General features: G+C 42.5%; 1 protein-coding gene across 1 annotated transcript; it reads left to right on the plus strand.

The window, feature by feature from the left end:
• Nucleotides 1–136: 136 nt before the first annotated feature.
• On the plus strand, nt 137–16,641 carry LOC108109049 (all trans-polyprenyl-diphosphate synthase PDSS1). The gene is made up of 8 exons (XM_017217366.2): nt 137–878; nt 9,857–10,006; nt 10,222–10,361; nt 10,783–10,924; nt 11,473–11,562; nt 14,205–14,336; nt 14,502–14,696; nt 15,244–16,641. Exons 1-8 carry the CDS (start codon nt 669–671, stop codon nt 15,463–15,465), a joined length of 1,281 nt encoding a protein of 426 aa, XP_017072855.1. The 5' UTR covers nt 137–668; the 3' UTR covers nt 15,466–16,641.
• Nucleotides 16,642–16,969: the final 328 nt, after the last annotated feature.

Below are 16,969 nucleotides of genomic sequence, written 5' to 3' on the forward strand. Positions count from 1 at the left end.
TGCGTGCGAGTTAAATAAAAACTATTTCCCGAGCCGGAAAACGCGTTTTTGATAGCATTATTGAGTGGTCAAGTAGCTGCGGAACATGATGACGCCGGCAGGAGGTGGAAGGTAGTGGCTGCCCGGCCAAATGACCTTTGGAAGAACAGCTAGAATACGGTGATATCCCCGAAAATAGTGTGACCCACAGGTAAACAGGGGTCATCAATATAGCCCCCCACCTCCAGTGACTTCAAAACCGCGTGGTATATGATATCCGCCGAAATCCGCGTTCAAGTTCAAGCCGATCTTAGCTTCGTGTGCGATCGTTCTCACCTCTGTGGGGTAGTCGGATACTCACCTCACCTGACGGCGCGCACGCGCATCGATTCAAAAGTCCAAGAAAAGCGAAAACACTTCGCTGGAACTGCTGAAGCCAAACGCAAGCAAGCCGCGCTTCGCTGTCGCCTCGAAAATCGCCTGTAACTCAAACCCGATATCGCCTCGAAATCGCGCGCTTTTCGAATCCTGCGATCCTGCCAGAATATAAACAAAAACCTACTATAATGCTGTTCACCTGTTGAACTCTGTGACTGTGTCTCGATCAAGAAGCTTTAAGTCCTTCCCCCAAAAAAACCAAACAAATTAAAGCCTACTTAACAAAAATCTTAACAAATAAATCCCTTAAAATGGCCTGTTTGAGCACTTCCGGTCGCGTCGTGTGCGGTTCGCGTCGCCAGCAGACGCATAAGTTGCTCTATCAGTTATTCGGGTCCCGGCCAGGATATACAGCCCCATCCCAATCGACAGGATTCAGTCCACCCAGAGTTCAGCAGCAGGCCATGCGTCTCTGCCACGGATTAAGCTTCAGCATGGGCAGGGATTATGCCGATCTGCTGGTGAGTTCATTGTCGCAACAAATCTGCACATTGAGAAAAAGTGAATTGTGTGAAAATTAAAAAGGCTTAAAGAGTTTTCATTACCTCTTACTCCGTGGTTACCAATCAAATTTTGCAATTTAAAACTATTTTAAAATGATTATAGTAAACTTTTAAAAACATTTTTAACTAAATATTTTAAGCTATAAAATATTGAAACAGAATTAAACTTAAAAATTCTTGGATCCGCAGTTTTTAATTTTCCAAGTCAATGATTGTACATTAAATTTTGATTTAACGGTACTCAATAAAATGAAATAAAAAGTATTTGAAATTTATTTAGAGACTTGGTTTTTTCCTGTGCAGAGTGCATTGGCTGCGCTTGGAGCAAACCCAAGCCAACTCTTGGCCGCTAATGCGTCTGCGTGACTTTGGCTTTTGCTGTCCGCTTTTCTTTTCTTCGCTGCAAAGCCAAAAAGAAAATGAAAGTGAAATTGGTCGCTGGCCGTTGTTGGTTGGTTGTTGGCCATTGCTTTTGTGCAAGTAGCGTGAAAAACAACTTGTTGCGCCCACAGTCGCTGCAGATGCAGTTGCCTTCACAGTGTTGTTGTTGGCGGAAGCTGGCGCATTTATTTATTATTGTGCTTTGGCTTTTTTAGCATTTTGCCGAACGCCTCTGTTTTTCTCCGTTTCGTTTCCATGTGTTTTTCCCGCATTTTTGCAAGGTGAAGTTTTTCGTCTGCCTCTCTTTCTGGCCCGATAATTATGTCTCTTTCTGGTCTGTCTGCAGTTTGTCATTATTTTTATATCGTTGACAAGTCGCTAGTCTGTGGCGTTTTTCTTCCTTTTTTCTATGAGTTATGCAATTTCTCTAGTTGCATATTGTGTCTTGGTTTATTGCTCGTATTTATCAATATTTATCGCCCGCGTTGTTGATTTTCGCGCTATTTGCAGAGCCAATAAACAGCTGATTCGGGGCCAGTGCCCCCAAAACTGTGCTCTACTACGGCTACCAAACTGTGGCCTGTGTCGTATACGCAATATTTGAAGTGCTTTTCGACCAGTTCTGTTCTGAATTTGTCGAGCAAGCGGATTGATGTTTCCTTATCAGCTAGGGAAGTACTATCAGCGTTTTGTTATTTCATTTATTTTATTGCTTATTACTAATACAGTGCATACTCTTTAATCAGGAATGTTTTATTGCATTAAATGTTTGAGTTACTATAACGCGCGTCTACTGCGTTAAATATAGCGATTGGAATTTATGTAATCTTCTGCCATCTGGCATTCAAGTCGCATGAATGGCGCACTGAGTGCAACCAAAGGGTCGTAAATAACATAGCTCATTATATTTTAATGGAGTTTTTTATCCGTGCTAGGCAATATTTCTCCGGGAAACATCTCTAGGTTATGTTCTGAGAGCCTTTGTTGTCTGTTAAAAAACCCAGAAGGAACTGCAGCCCATTGTTTTGAAATTCAATTGGCTGGTTAAGCACTCGCCTTCGGCTTAATTGCTTACTTACTTACGCCTTGAGTAGGCATGTAAATTCATATGTATTGGCCACAATTAGTGCATCGACTTCTCACATTCGCTGCTTAGTTATTGTTTTATGGCACGCCATTTCAGCCAACCCATTTAGTCGGAGGTGGTGTTCAGGAGTACGGCTTTGATTTAATTGCTTTAGCATTGCGAATGCAATAAATTGAATGCACTTTTGCATTGGTTATTTGGCGGGCAGCCTTGGCAGGAATATTCGTATTTATTCGTATTTATATGGCCGCAGTTTGGTCAGTTTTGGGTTAAATATAAAAAGGTTAATTGCCCGTTAATTCGCTTTAATGCCCACTTCTGACACTCGTTAAGCAGACCTTGATTAAAAAGGTTGGCTACTGTCTCCTTAAAAACAAATTGTGTATTAGATGAATACATAAGCTGATATGAAATAAAATGAAAATATAAAACTCAAATGCAGTTTGCCACTAAACAAAGAGATATTGGAAAAAGTTAATCATTGTGTATGCAGTTGCTGTCATCGAGTTATTTATGCATTTCGGTTGTTTAAGACCTTTTCGTTGTTTCATTTGGAAGCCGAATAAAAATTCATTCAACGCCAAATTGGTTGTATGCCCAGCTCACATCCACTCAGCCAAATAGCCAAATAGCCGAGCAGCCAAACCGCCAAGCAGGCACACAGCCACAGAAAACCAGCACCTGGAAACTGATACGTTCATCTATCATAGGTAAACAATAAACAAAACGCAAATAGAAAGCGCACGTCGCAGCCAAAGCCAAAAACCAAAAACCAAAAAACCGAAAAAAACGCCAACTAATAATAGTCGGCAATAGCAGTCGTAGAAGAAATTCACTTTTAACGGTTTCTTTGACTTTCTTCTTCATTTCATTTGCCAAGCTGCCAAGCTGCCGAGCTCTCCATTGTTTTGGCCAAAAGAAACCGGCCAAAAAAATAAAAAGAAGTCCGAGTCTTTATCTATATGCGCCACACGAATTTGGCAAACAGCCGATTGGCCCGCTCTAAGTCTTCGTTATCTTAGCCTCGAATTAGTTTCCAAATCATTTTCTTATTTTCCTCCGCTTCCGCCTAAGAGCCCTCCTCCGTTTTCGGGTATTTATAAGATTTTCACTTTCATCGCAAATGCAAATGCGTGAAACAAGCCGAGCGTTTGCGTTCGGGCCAAGAGTTTTAACGCCAGCGTGTGAATTCGATGGGTTGATACTCCCGAGGTGGCGATTTTTCAATTAGATTAGAGAGTCTGTGAACAGTTAGATGACTTAACGGCGATGGATTGATTTCCGTCGATTTCTGTCAATTCTCCGCCTTTTTTACGTCTGTGCTTAATTTGAATGCGAGGGTTCGGGCCCGTGAAAGTGAAACTGAGTCTCAACCTGTTTTCATTGAATTTTTTAGAAATTTTGGGCACGAACTCAATACTCGATAAAATCATTTGTGAATTGGTATGTTGTATTAATATTGGACTTTAAATGTAGTCAAGTTATTGGAATTTTAATTATGCTTAATCCTCTCGTTTCAATTTATTCTCTCTGTAATAGAACTTTTGACCCTTTTTTAAGGCAAAGATTAATAACTTAGTAGGCTATTCACAAGTATTTCCCAATGGAAACCTCTCAAGCCACATTCCTTTAAATCGTATTTCACAATCAGTCATATTTCTCTTCGTTGACCTCTGGTGAGAAAGTCATCAACTCGGGCATAAATATGTAGGAAGAGCCAAACAAAAAGTAGCAGATATGCTAAAAGATACATCTGTCGCATGCACGAGATGGTCATATCGTAAATCTTTGTCTCTGTGGCTGTATCTTTATTTCTGCAAAACACTTTCACTGACCCAAGGTCCGAGTGGCCAGCTCTCCAGCCCTGCCAGAAGAAGACCAGAAAGCCGCTCCGAGTTCTCAAAATTCTTCAACCCATCCTTCCATCCATTATTTATGGTTAATGTGCACTTTGTGGCGGCTTAATTGGCTTTTCGGAAATTGGATGTGGGCATGTCTAAGCGGATTGGGATTGGGCTTGGGCTGACTTTCATTCAACCTGTCCCGTACACCTGCAATGGTCTCTTTGATCGCTCAAGTTTGGCTTTGGTATTTTTCGGCCCGTACTTGCTGACCCAATTCCAGAAAGACGCATGCGTTTTGGTGTGTTGTCCTAAACTGGTTTCGGGTTTGGTTTCGGTTTCGGCGGTTTTCGGCCTCACTGCCGCATTTCCCTCTCTTTCGCGCCAAGACTGTTAACTGTTAATGATTTCGGCGTTGTTTTCCTTAACAACAAATTTTCGGATTTCGATTTGAAAGCCGAAAAAGAAGCGCCGCCGCCTGCACAGAAAGAAATACTGATATGATGTGACGATCAATGATACACTCCCCATATTGATCTGATTATTAGCTTTATTTGCGGGATAAACAAGCTCTGGCCAGACCAACTACCAGACGTAGTAAACAAATTGAATGGGCAGGCAGCCTCTTTTTGGCATAAACATCTTATTGATATTTACACCATTTAAATATTAACTTTAAATATCAAATTTTCTTTCTGTGTGCGAAGGGAGCGGTGTTGGGCGGTGGAGCAAGTTTGGTTTGGATAGTTTTGTCCAAGTTGCATAACCCAGCCAAACCCAAGCCTGTCAGCCCCGCATTTCGTCAATGTCGCTCATTGGTCGTCTTTCCTACCTCTTGGGCGTTCGGTTAACATTTTTGATGTCAGTATCACTGATTATCATAAATTTGCTTATCTTCGGGCGGCGTTTGCATATGTTTCCCACACTGATTGCCTCTCTTGTCCGAAGTGTTTGCCCAGCATTCTGACTCCCTCCCAATCTGGGCTCTGCTATTTGGCCAAGGGTTTCTCCTAATTAACATTGGAATTTGGTTAAATGTTTTCCACATTTTACGATTTCGGGTTTCGAAATGTCTTGGCCAGAAATGAAAACGAAAAATTAGATTTGCATTTATTGCTGGCACGCGTCGCATTTGCAGTTGCATTTCGGAATTTGTTTTTTTCCTGTCTCCGCTTTTTATGTAATTTTTTGGGTTGATTTACACCCAAAGCCGCCAGTGCAGGATAAACTTGAATTTTCTGGTTTTCCACTACTAACTGGTTTCCAATTTGGCTGCAAAAACACTTTGCCTTTCCTTGGCGAACCTTAATTTTGGCTGCATTTTAGTGCTTTTGGCTTTGACAGATTGTTATAATTACCAACTGCTCACTGACACCTCCACAAATTATGGTGGCCAGCGAATATTTTTCGGCTATTAAATGTTTTTCCCAGGCCTTTCGGCCTTTTACAATCGCCAGCATGTCGAGGCGTTTAGAAACGCATTCGCCATTGCTTTGCCAGCGTTTAAAGTCGCCTCCACAGGCAAATATCACGCAGCCGCAGCGTTGGACAAGCACGCACTAATTCAATTGTAGATCGCCATTGCGCAACATCCAAAGTGACGGGGGAATTCCATGTGATTCGATTGCTGATACATGACTGCGGAAAATGGGCAGCTAAACTGGATCGGAAATCAAGTTGAAAGCAATTATAAATGAAAAGGCACTTCCAATGCTTCCACTTTCGGGATGGCAGCTCATTAGTTACAAAATGCAACAATGAGGGTATCTATATGGACAGGGCAATTAAATTTGAAAGCTGCCTCTTTACTTTTTAAACTATAAGATATATTCAAGCTAAGCAATGTAAAAACTTCTTCTTTGTGAAGTACGAAATATGCGTAAAATCCTGTTAACTTTGATAATTAGTCAGTGCTCTCCGGGATTCCCCACTTTGACGGGCTTTGTGGCCACTTAACTTTGGGTCTATGATTTGCAGAGCTCAATTGGTCAATCGATTGCAGTTGTCACAGTTTCTGATGAGCCTAGTTGCGATCGCAATGAAACCGTGACGCATTGTCGCATTCGCAATAGAGACATTAGCAAATAATGCCGACAGATTATACTACCCACTGGAGCTGCTGCAGTGCAGAGGGATTTTCAGAAGCGTTCTCAATGCCGCGACGAGCACTTTGTCAAATACAAATTGCCCAGTTTAGAGGCAAACACTCGGCCACTTTGGCATTCACACTCACTTGAGCTCACTTGAGTTGTTAACACGCATGTTAACCACTTGCCAGCGAACTTGGCTAATGAAGAAGCTCCCGCGGTTAAAATCGAACGGAGAAATTACAAAGCCAATCGCCATACCCCCGCGAGGCCCCTCTTTTTGGCCAGCAAAGTTTGGTTATGTCAGCCGTGGCAATACAACCGCAGCGATGACAAAAAGGGAAAGTAAGTCCAAAGCCTCGTCTTCGCGGCCCTCGGCTGCTTACTTTCTTGGCCATGTCGCTGTGTCCGCTTTTGGCCAATACCTTGCTTTTAGCCGCTTCCGCTACCAAAGCAAGGCCTGTCATGTTCGATCAAGGCGGCGGAATTTCTTTTTGCCCAGCAAGAAAGAAGCAATTAAAATTTTTGGCAAAGATTCGGTTGCCGCCGAGAAGGGTTTTGCTAAGACTTGCAAGGTCAGGAATTTTGGTAGCTTACCCATAAGGGATTTAATATTTAAAAGACATCTTACTATTGTCTATATTTCCTTGACTAATTGAAAGTGAAGTGTCAGTAACACTGGCCTTAGATGTCCTCAAAGTAAAATAATTAAATAATCGCATTTAGTTAGCAAATTAAGTGACAAATTACGGCCTTCCATACGATTATTTTTAGTAAATTTGAGTAGTTAACAACTTGAATGTTCTCTTCGCCACGCGGAGTAACCATAAATTCGTTGACTTGATTACTATAATTGAACAATTTTTAGCATGTTTAGCTTTTAAATAGCAGGTGTTAACAGTGTTTTGTACCCAAAACCGACCTCCGTAAAAATAGCAACATGCAAGGCAATATATATGAGCATATTGAATAAAAATGGCCAACTATGCCGCATACAAATTGCCAAAGAAACTGAGCGAATTCCGGGCCGAAGCAGAGCACAATGAGGAGGCTCCGGACAAAAGTGAGTCGTAAAGCAATCAATAACCAATGCAAAATGTTGCAACATCCCCGTTTTGTTGGGCTTTCAATCAAAACAGACATCAATCAGTGCGAGCTTGGCCTGGCACTCGAAAATGGTTAAATACTTTCAGCCGTTAATTGTCTTCATCTTCACCTGGCAACTCCGAGTGGGTTTTGGGTCTTGGGTATTGGTCTGAATTGGATGGCATCTGGAGGGGATTATGTCGTGGGAGCGCCTTCGGGCGCTTTTGGCACTTGTCTTGGCGATATTTGCACACTCCGCTAAATGCTGCATTGGCTTTGATCACTGCGCCCATTTTGTGCAATTTTTCCGCAATTAAATTAATGACTCCGAAAACGCGCGTATTTAAATGAAAAGTGGCAGAGGCGCCGCCGGGCACTAAGCAAATAAAAGTAATTTATTTGCCGCATTGTTGCCGAAGAGATCATTATTATTGTTTCCTTTTGAATCGATGTGAAAGTTGGCTTGCCAATTGCTGCGGCTCCTCTTTTGTGGCATTGCATGTGGGCCAAAAGGAGGTTAAACTGGATATCTTCGAGTGTTGGATTGCGGCAGGCTAATTGCGGTTTAACCTTATCAACCGATGCGAGATAATCTCGAAACCTGAACTTGCAATCGAGAGTGGCTAGATTTACATATGACCGAAGTTACAATGTTTATAATATAATAATGAGTATTGAGGAGTTATTTCGTATCATCAGTAATAACATCGATTTAGAGACTGTCAAACTGTATTGCCAGCTGGGGTAGTCATGACTTCTCTAGATGCTTCGCTTCGTACTTCCTTCCACGATTACGCAATACACAATATAAAGTGAGTCGAAATCCTCGGTTCGTCTTCAGCAGCCAAGTGCAACGAAAGAGGCAACTTCCTATGTGTTTTAACTTTGAGTGCCGCTGATTTTGGCTTTGTGCACGCAACAAACTCGCAAAACTCAGCCGAAGATTTGCATAGTGAAAATCAGCGAAGACCCAGATCCTATGGCCGCCCAGAATGAAGCGTGGATCATTGACCTGGCTTTATAATGAGCATTTGATCCATAACACTGCCAAGTGGCCGTCGGCAAGCAGTTCATTGGTTTAGAGACACTTAAAATCCGTTCGGCTTTCGTGGGCACCTGTAAACACCGTTTAACAGTGCTTAAAAGTCACTCAACGTATGCGGCCAACTCGAAATAGCCACAATTAAATGCATTTCTGCACGTTCCACACAGAGAAATGGAAGTGGCTGTTGTGGTTGTGTCTCTTTATTTCTTACTTTTGGCCTTTGCGAATATTATCAACTAATTTTAATTTGGCGCACATATTGAAAACGAAAGTTACCGCGACTCGAATTTAATTGGATTTCTTCCGGCTGCTGTTGTAAGTTGTGATGGCGATTGTGATGCGTCGATTTTGTAATAAGGCCCCGATCGGCTCGCTTTCTACTCGCCAAAAGCTAAGCCCATTCCGATGTTTATGACACATATTAAATATGAAACTGGGTCATTACAAGCTCTTTTCAATGGTCAATAATTTGTTTGGGCATTTTACGATGCTGTGGGCCCCTGAAACCCGAAACCGAACCAGTTTTCCATCCGAAAACCCACACGTGTAGTCCCAGAGATGACGCTGATGATGATGATGCTGCAGAAGACTGCTGCTGCCGCTGAAGATCGTTTGCCAAGGGCGGTAAGTGATGGTCATTGGCCGAAGTCCCGATGCCATGGCTCCAAGTGGGTCATCGCGTAATCGGCAATCGACAATCGACAATCACACCCAACCCAAGCACCCAAATGACCAAATATTTGATAGTGTAAAAGTGGTTGCCTCCGCTCGCTGTCAGCTGGCAACATGGAATTTACATGTTATCATGGCAGCTTGTGTGCGGCTCTTATTGACAGACTGAGTGGCTGACTGGCTGATTGGTTGACTGCCCGACTAGCTGACAGGCTGCACAAGAAGCAAACCAATGCAAACATTGCATAATGGCTTATAAATGTTTTTGAAAAGAAAATCAATTCAAAGGCAGTCCACCGGAACAAATTGATTCAAATTGATATTGAACCCCCTTTATTCCTGTGAGGAAAATTAAATCACTTTTTTGGTGGCAACTTAGCAGCGCGTGTTGCTCTCTTTTGTTTGGCTAACAAAAGGACTTGTGGCTTTAGCAATCCAAACTCTTTGGCGACAAGGTCAAGAGTCGCGCGAGGGCGTCGACAATCGACTTCAATTAGTTGGCCATTTACGGCGGTTACAGCCCAAAGCTGCTGCCGCTGCAATTTTCCAGTTATTAATTTTTCGGCAAACTGGAAGCAAAAACACGCCGGCGGGCAAGGCAAAACATGTTAGTCGTGGCAAACGGCAATTGAAAGTTGTTAAGTGACTTGTCCGCTCCTTCATTATTCACACTTTGTTAGTAATTGCAGCATTTACCCGAAATAACGCCAACGTTCTATTATTTTTCTAACTTGCAGCCAACCACCCACAAATGCTCCCAGACGAATATGAGGCAGCACAGCTCGGTCGGCACACAACAGCCGGCTGGTCCTGTGAGGGACTTCCAGATCGATCCTTACATCATACTCGACGACGACCTCAAGTACTTCTACGACGATGTGAGATATGTAAGTAGAAAAGGAATTTGCTAATATCAATCTAATTTAAGAAAGTGATGGGAACGTCATTCATTAGATGGTTTTTTGCTCAATCTCAACAGGGGATTTTTTATCTCTCTGATTAATACACAAATATTTGCTAATTTAGACCAAATTCTAGCGTTTAACCAAAACAACAATAAGTGGGCCTCACTAATTTTCCTACCTTCATCTGCTTCTTCTAGCTGCTGAAGTCGGGGACATCCCAGCCAGAGCTGGACACCATCGCCAGCTATTACTTCGATGGCCAGGGAAAGGCGCTGCGACCCATGGTTACCATGCTGATGGCCAAGGCCATAAACTATCACCTGAACAACGAGTCACAGTGAGTTTATAGGGGATTAATCAGCGGGATTAAAGAGCAAGGAAATTAATAAGGCAATCCGTGTTTTTTAGAGTCAATTTGTTGTTTTAATTTCAAGCTCTTAAAAGCAATATAGCAGTCATAAAAGTAAACTTAATCGTATTATTTTTTTTTATTATGAAACAGATCATAAACTTGGCATCTTAATCTTACACGAAAGTCTATATAATACCATAAATAAGTTAATTAAATCTTTCTAATGCTTAAAATCCTAAAGATCAATATATTTTCCCTCTGTGTAGACTAGTGTAAATGATTAGCACGGCTTTGCGAAATGTGCGCATTTCGGGCAAATTGAAGCAGCATACTCGAACACCTGCGAGTATGTAGGTGTAGTGTGTTCGACCAAATCCTAAATCATATTTTCCTATCGCCTTGACAGCCAATTAGTACACAAACAGCGACAGATCGCCCTCTTCTCGGAGATGGTACACTCGGCCAGCTTGGTGCACGACGATGTCATCGATCAGTCGGACTTTCGACGCGGCAAGCCCAGCGTGAATGCTCTTTGGAACCATAAAAAGGTAAAGATCCGATCCAGTATATGTGGCATCATCGGTGCCACCGGTGTTTGCCAAAGCCAAAGCCAAACAAACCAAGCCAAACACGCGCCCAGAGCTGATCGGCAACCAAAACAGCGAAACAGCAATCATTCAGATCCCAAAGTCTGACTTTGACATCAATTTGTTGCGTATTTCGATTCGAAGTGTTTATTGACTTTGTCAACATGTAAATTGCATCATTTGAAAGGCCTCAAATCGACTGGCCATGCCTCTTCATCGGATTTAATAATAGATCCCAAAATACCTCAAAGCTGCAGTCTCCCTTTCGACACGTCTTCAAATTAAAATGCATAAATTAATCCAATCCAATCTTCACAAGAAGCGGTAATTCCTTGTCTTTGATTGCATCGCCCCTGGCGTTAGTCATATGTCGGTTAAGTTTCTGTTTTTACACCATCTTGCTGTTGGCTGTTAACTGGGTTGCAACATATAACTGTACTCCGGCGATTGTGTTGGCGGATCTTTTGTTATGGCCCTTCGTTTCTGACCATGTCTCATCGCTTTTGCAGGTCACAATGGCTGGTGATTACATCTTATCGATCGCCTCGATTATGATAGCTCGACTGCGCAGCGATGATGTGACGATCGTGCTGAGTCAGGTAAGATAACTTATGCTTGCAGGGATGTGACTAATAAATAAGCCAAGTTCAGAACCCCAAATCGAGATAATCGGTTTTAGAGTTATTGTTCTAAGATTACTATTATATAAGTTTGAGAGTTATTACCCCTTTGATCATCTTACTGAAATAACTTTTCTGCCTAAACCTCATCTTGGAGTTTTTTGCACTCACCACCGAAAACAAACAGCCGTAGAACTTACCAAGTACCTCTCACATTTTATGCTGCTAGTTAATTGCCGAGGCAAACAAAAGTATTACCTAAGTATTTGGGAAAGGCTGCCACCACAAAAAGCCCCGCATTCAGAGGAAATATCTCTGTACATTAGAACAAACCGAGAGGTGATAGTATTTGAGAAAGTACGTAATCAGATCGGGTGCCAAATTTCACACGATTGCTGGGCAAACACGAGGGAACCTTTGTCTTAAAATTATGAAAGTTGCTCGTTCCGGCTGTAGGGAAACCGAAAACCAGTTGCCTGTTTTAATGGGCCTGAAAACTTCCTGCGTCCCTGGAAGTTCAGTTCCCCAAGGTTTGCCCTTCGCCAGAGTTCGTGAAACTTTAGAGCGGCATTCACTTTTCATGAGTCGGAAGTTATGCATCCGTGTCCTTGAGAGTCCCACAGGTAAGACTGAGGAAACGACATTCCGCAGAAATATATCATCGCTCTTCGCCATGCCCTGAACGTAGTTTCTATAAATTTCAAATTAGTCACACCTGCCAATTTCACTTTCGGTGGCTATGAAGAGTGAAACTAGATCTGTTGCCCTGGAAACCGAGACCAAGGTGGCTCCGAGTCTCAATCTCTCTTCAAATCCACAGCTTCCCTGCATATTTACACAATCGAGCGGCGGGCCAAGTTAATAGCCAAAGCAAACACAATAAACTTGCCTACGTTTTTGGGTTACACATTCGGCGTTTTCTCAATTCGCGAAAAACATGCGTAACACCTGAGGATTGGCCTGAAGATGGCCTAAGGTGCGGCCTAGACACTTATCCGCCGCTATTTGTTTATTTCATTACCCCGATCTGGGCGATATCATGCTCGTGTATCCATCGCATAATGTGGCTCATTTGCATTCCAAACACTTTGACCCCGCCGAAATGAAACTTTCTTTGCGATCATGAGGTCATTCGTCTTGAAACTAGTTCTAAGCCAAACAGCCCCAACTGGTCTCCACTACTTATTCAAATTTCTCTGAGCTTGGCTTGCTCTACCTTACACATTCTTCAAAATTACTTAGAAAAGAAAAGAAAGGGGTTATCTCTCATTCGGTAGATTCCCTTCTTTAAGGCCTTCTTGAGTTTCGGAACTATCTAGTGCCTTAGGTCCGATTACCAATTAATTGTTGTATTGGTTTTAAATTTCTAGAACTACGTAGTTTTTTAATAGTTTATCCTACTATTCAGCTAGGAAATCAAAACACAAAAGAAACCAGAATCCATTTGTTCAGATCTTTGCATTCATCAAACTCATTTTGTCTTTCATTTATAGACGACTTTTGCCTGTTTCTCTAATCTACGACAATCTTCGGCATATATTTGTCAGATTTATCATATTAAATATGCCGCGCACGTGTCTGAATAAAATCAGCGGTTTCTAAGACGTTGGATGGCATTAATAAAATGGGTAGAATGTCCGCCTGCCTTTCAATCAAGTAAATTTATGACTATCTCTGACTTTTGGGCCAATCCAGGCAGTTTAGACTTTTTACGCCCTTGGAAAGGCCCAGACATCATTAGACAGTTCATACGGGACATATTAATTGCTGAGTCTAGAAGCTACACCTATTTATATATACCGGATTCCCCTTGTCGGAAGTTTGCAATTCAAAAAGAAAATTCCCCAATAAGTGCCTTGCCAAGTTGTTTCCAGGCTGAGCCATAATATTTTTGTACGAAGCTGCACTCGATTCCGCTGCCTGCAGCATTTGGTCTCGTTTTGCTGCTTAAAAGGCGGCATTGTGTTAATTTTTATGGCTCCAAATGCACTTGTTGGCCAGTTTGTTGGGTTGTTAGAGCTCACGCACTTGTAGCTGGCTTTTTGTCAGTGTTAATTAACATTGAAAGTCCAGCAGTGGCCAGAGGAATTCGGCCAGAAACTATTGGCCAGTTATGGCCGCCTCACCTTGAGCTCCTTGGAAACCGCCATTTTTCAGCGCCCACGATTGTTTGCCAAAGATTTTGACGACTGGCTGTGAGTTTCTTGGCCGAATCAATGAAAATGCCTATTTGAAGGCGAATCGAAGGGCGTGCCAAACAATCGGTGGGCAAACAGAAGCGGCGATAGCCAAAATACCTAACTTCTTCTAGCGATCTCAATGAAATCTTGTTTACCAGATTTATTTCAGCCAAGCGGAAGTTACACACTCGAGCGGATCGAGGGATTAATACACAGAAACTAAAATTGATTTGAGTGGTATTTTGGGATTAGCAATATCCGCCTGTGAATGTTATAGTAGTAAAGTTTTACCTGGGTAGAGGAGACATTACACTGCAAATTGGGCAATGATCCATTCATCTCGGAGGGGAAAACAAAGGCCGAGAACAATCGAAGCCATAACCATAACCCCAGACATTTATGGTGACATATTTACGACGCATTGTCCGTAATCTCTTGCAGATCTTGACCGATTTGGTCCAAGGCGAGTTCATGCAGCTGGGCTCAAGGGAAACGGAGAACGAGCGCTTCGCCCATTATCTGACCAAGACATACAGGAAGACCGCATCGCTGATTGCCAATGCACTGAAGGCGGTGAGTATTCATTATCATCATGCAATCATAAGCAGTTGGCACTTATTTAGCTGATTGGAGCCGCTTAATTCGGCAATTAGTTTGCACGCAGTCTCGCGACATTGTTCCCAATCCCCGTCAATTTCAACTGACTTTGAACCCTCTATTCCTCCGGTTCTCCTGCAGACCGCTGTGATTGCCCAGGCTGATGACAACGTGGCCGAGGTGGCCTTCCAGTATGGACGCAACATTGGCTTGGCCTTTCAGCTGGTCGACGACATGCTGGACTTTGTCTCCTCCACCGAGCAGATGGGCAAGCCGACGGCGGCGGATCTGAAACTGGGCCTGGCCACCGCCCCCGTTCTCTTTGCATGCGAGAAGGTGAGTACGGAGGGTGGGTAACAAATTGATATCGTTTGATGTTTCCGTATTGGCTTGCCAATTAATAAAAGAATGAAATGTACACAGAGAGAAAATGAAGGCACGATCTGTTCTTTTATCACAAATCAATAAGAAAGTGTTTAAAAGTATGCTATACAAATATTATTTACGTTTTGGGATAATGCATACTCTTAGAAATCAAAACATTTTGGACACCACACTTCGCGTTGTTTTCTCTCTGTGTATCAATATGCTAGATTGAGATGTCTCTTTGTCCAGATTTCTGTTTGCTTTGCATCCGAAGTAGCTCGCAGCCGTCGGAACGATGATGAATTCATGGTGCCGACGGTGAAGGTGTGATGATGTCATGTGGGTGGGTGGTTGGCTAGATGCACAGATGCCCCAATGGGCCTGCAACTCAATCGCCAGCGATTACCAATGCCCATTTGCTATGCATTCCGCGAGCTGCGCACGCGTGCAGTGCGTTTAAAGACGTTCCATAGCTGTGAAACTTGCATAATTTAAATGGCTTTTCCTTATGTTTTAGTACCCCGAGCTGAACCCCATGGTGATGAGGCGCTTCAGCGAGCCCGGCGATGTGGAGCGGGCCTTCGAGCTGGTGCACAAGTCACACGGTCTGGAGCAGACCCGATTCCTGGCCAAGAAGCACTGCAACGAGGCGATACGGCTGGCCCAGGAGCTCACGGAGTCGCCCTATCAGAAGGGCCTCCAGGTGGTCGCCGATTTAGTCATCAACCGCATGAAGTAGAGCCGAGTCCATGCACCTGCACCCTAACATAAACCATACACGTAATGCAATAATAATAGAGTTATGTAGGCCACACTCGATGTTTCGATTAAGTTCGGCTCAGCCACGGGCTGACTTGTAAACAAGAATTATTATTTAGTTTTTAGGCATTTGTTGTTGACACTGTAAATAATTGCATAAAGAAACCCAATCAACACACACTAAACGGCCACGTTCGCTGTACATAACTACGAGATGTTCAATGAATTTTTAACAAATTTTATATGCAATGTTTTTCGAAGGATTTATTAATATATATACGACATGGAGATCGAAATACGAGCAGAGCCAACCAAGCAACAATAAGAAAACGGGAAAATTGTACAAATATTTCTTCAAAATAAAAGAAATTAAACGGGTTGCCCGCCCAGCCGAGCAACAATGAGGAACTACCATTAGAGGGAAAATGTTTATTAGTCAATGCAACAAAGAAGCGAGTGTGTAAAGCGATATTTATAATACGAAGCACGGAGAACACAAACGGCTTATTTTAAATTAAAATCTTGATTTAGGGCATTTCATGCCTAAATGGTTCAATGGTCTTTGCCTGCACTCTTTTCCAAGTCCTTCCGACCGCACAAATTGCTTTTTCAAACCGAAAGCCCGTAGTTTAGCTGGATTAATAAAACATTTTGAACCATTCGCGCATGAAATGCATATTATAATATGTTCTGTAAGAAATGTAACGAGGATTGTACGTGAAACAATGCTGCCCAGTCTTAATTTTAATCCTTCCTTCTCCGCCTCTAATGCAATAGTAAATTATAAGAAACCTAACACAAAATCGAACAGAAAGCCCCATTTCGGAATGCCTAAAAAACTCTTCTTAGCCTAAGTTTTTATTTTTATTTATAAACACAACCTCAATTAAGTCAGTCAGCGAAGTTTGTTTTTGTGTATCGTTTTGGAAGAAAAACACCATTGGGCTCCTTTACAGCCCGGTCTACACTGAGAAGAAGAGAATGCGAACTAGACAGAGCAAATTGCTAGGCCTGGCCAGTTCATCGATTCAAATGGGTGCTGAAGACGATTTCCCCACATGTTAAAATAATGATAAAGATGTTGATATTGATACTTGTAATTACGATATTTGTATGCTTAAAGAGATGAATAAAAATTCGATTTTGTAAAACAAAAGGAGCCCCGCTTAAGTCCTTCCACACATCCTTGACAGTAGAGTGTTTCCCGTAACCATGCAACATATCAACTAACCCGACGACCCAGTGAAATATTTTTGGACATGGCCAAAGTACTTTATGTTGCGACGGGCATGGCTGATACCGGAATTGGGGCAAACAAATAAATTTCGTGGTATACCACACGGGGCGTATGAGCAACCTGAGCTGCTTGGGCTTGCGGAAGGTTTTCATTTTAAAACATCAACAAGTTTTGGGCCTAATTGCACGCAATGCTGCAGCAGACTTAACTTTCCGTTTTATTAAAACAAAACACCAGATCACGAATC

The sequence above is a fragment of the Drosophila eugracilis genome, unplaced genomic scaffold (assembly GCF_018153835.1).
Source record: "Drosophila eugracilis isolate 14026-0451.02 unplaced genomic scaffold, ASM1815383v1 contig_670, whole genome shotgun sequence".
NCBI classification, from domain to species: Eukaryota; Metazoa; Arthropoda; class Insecta; order Diptera; family Drosophilidae; genus Drosophila; species Drosophila eugracilis.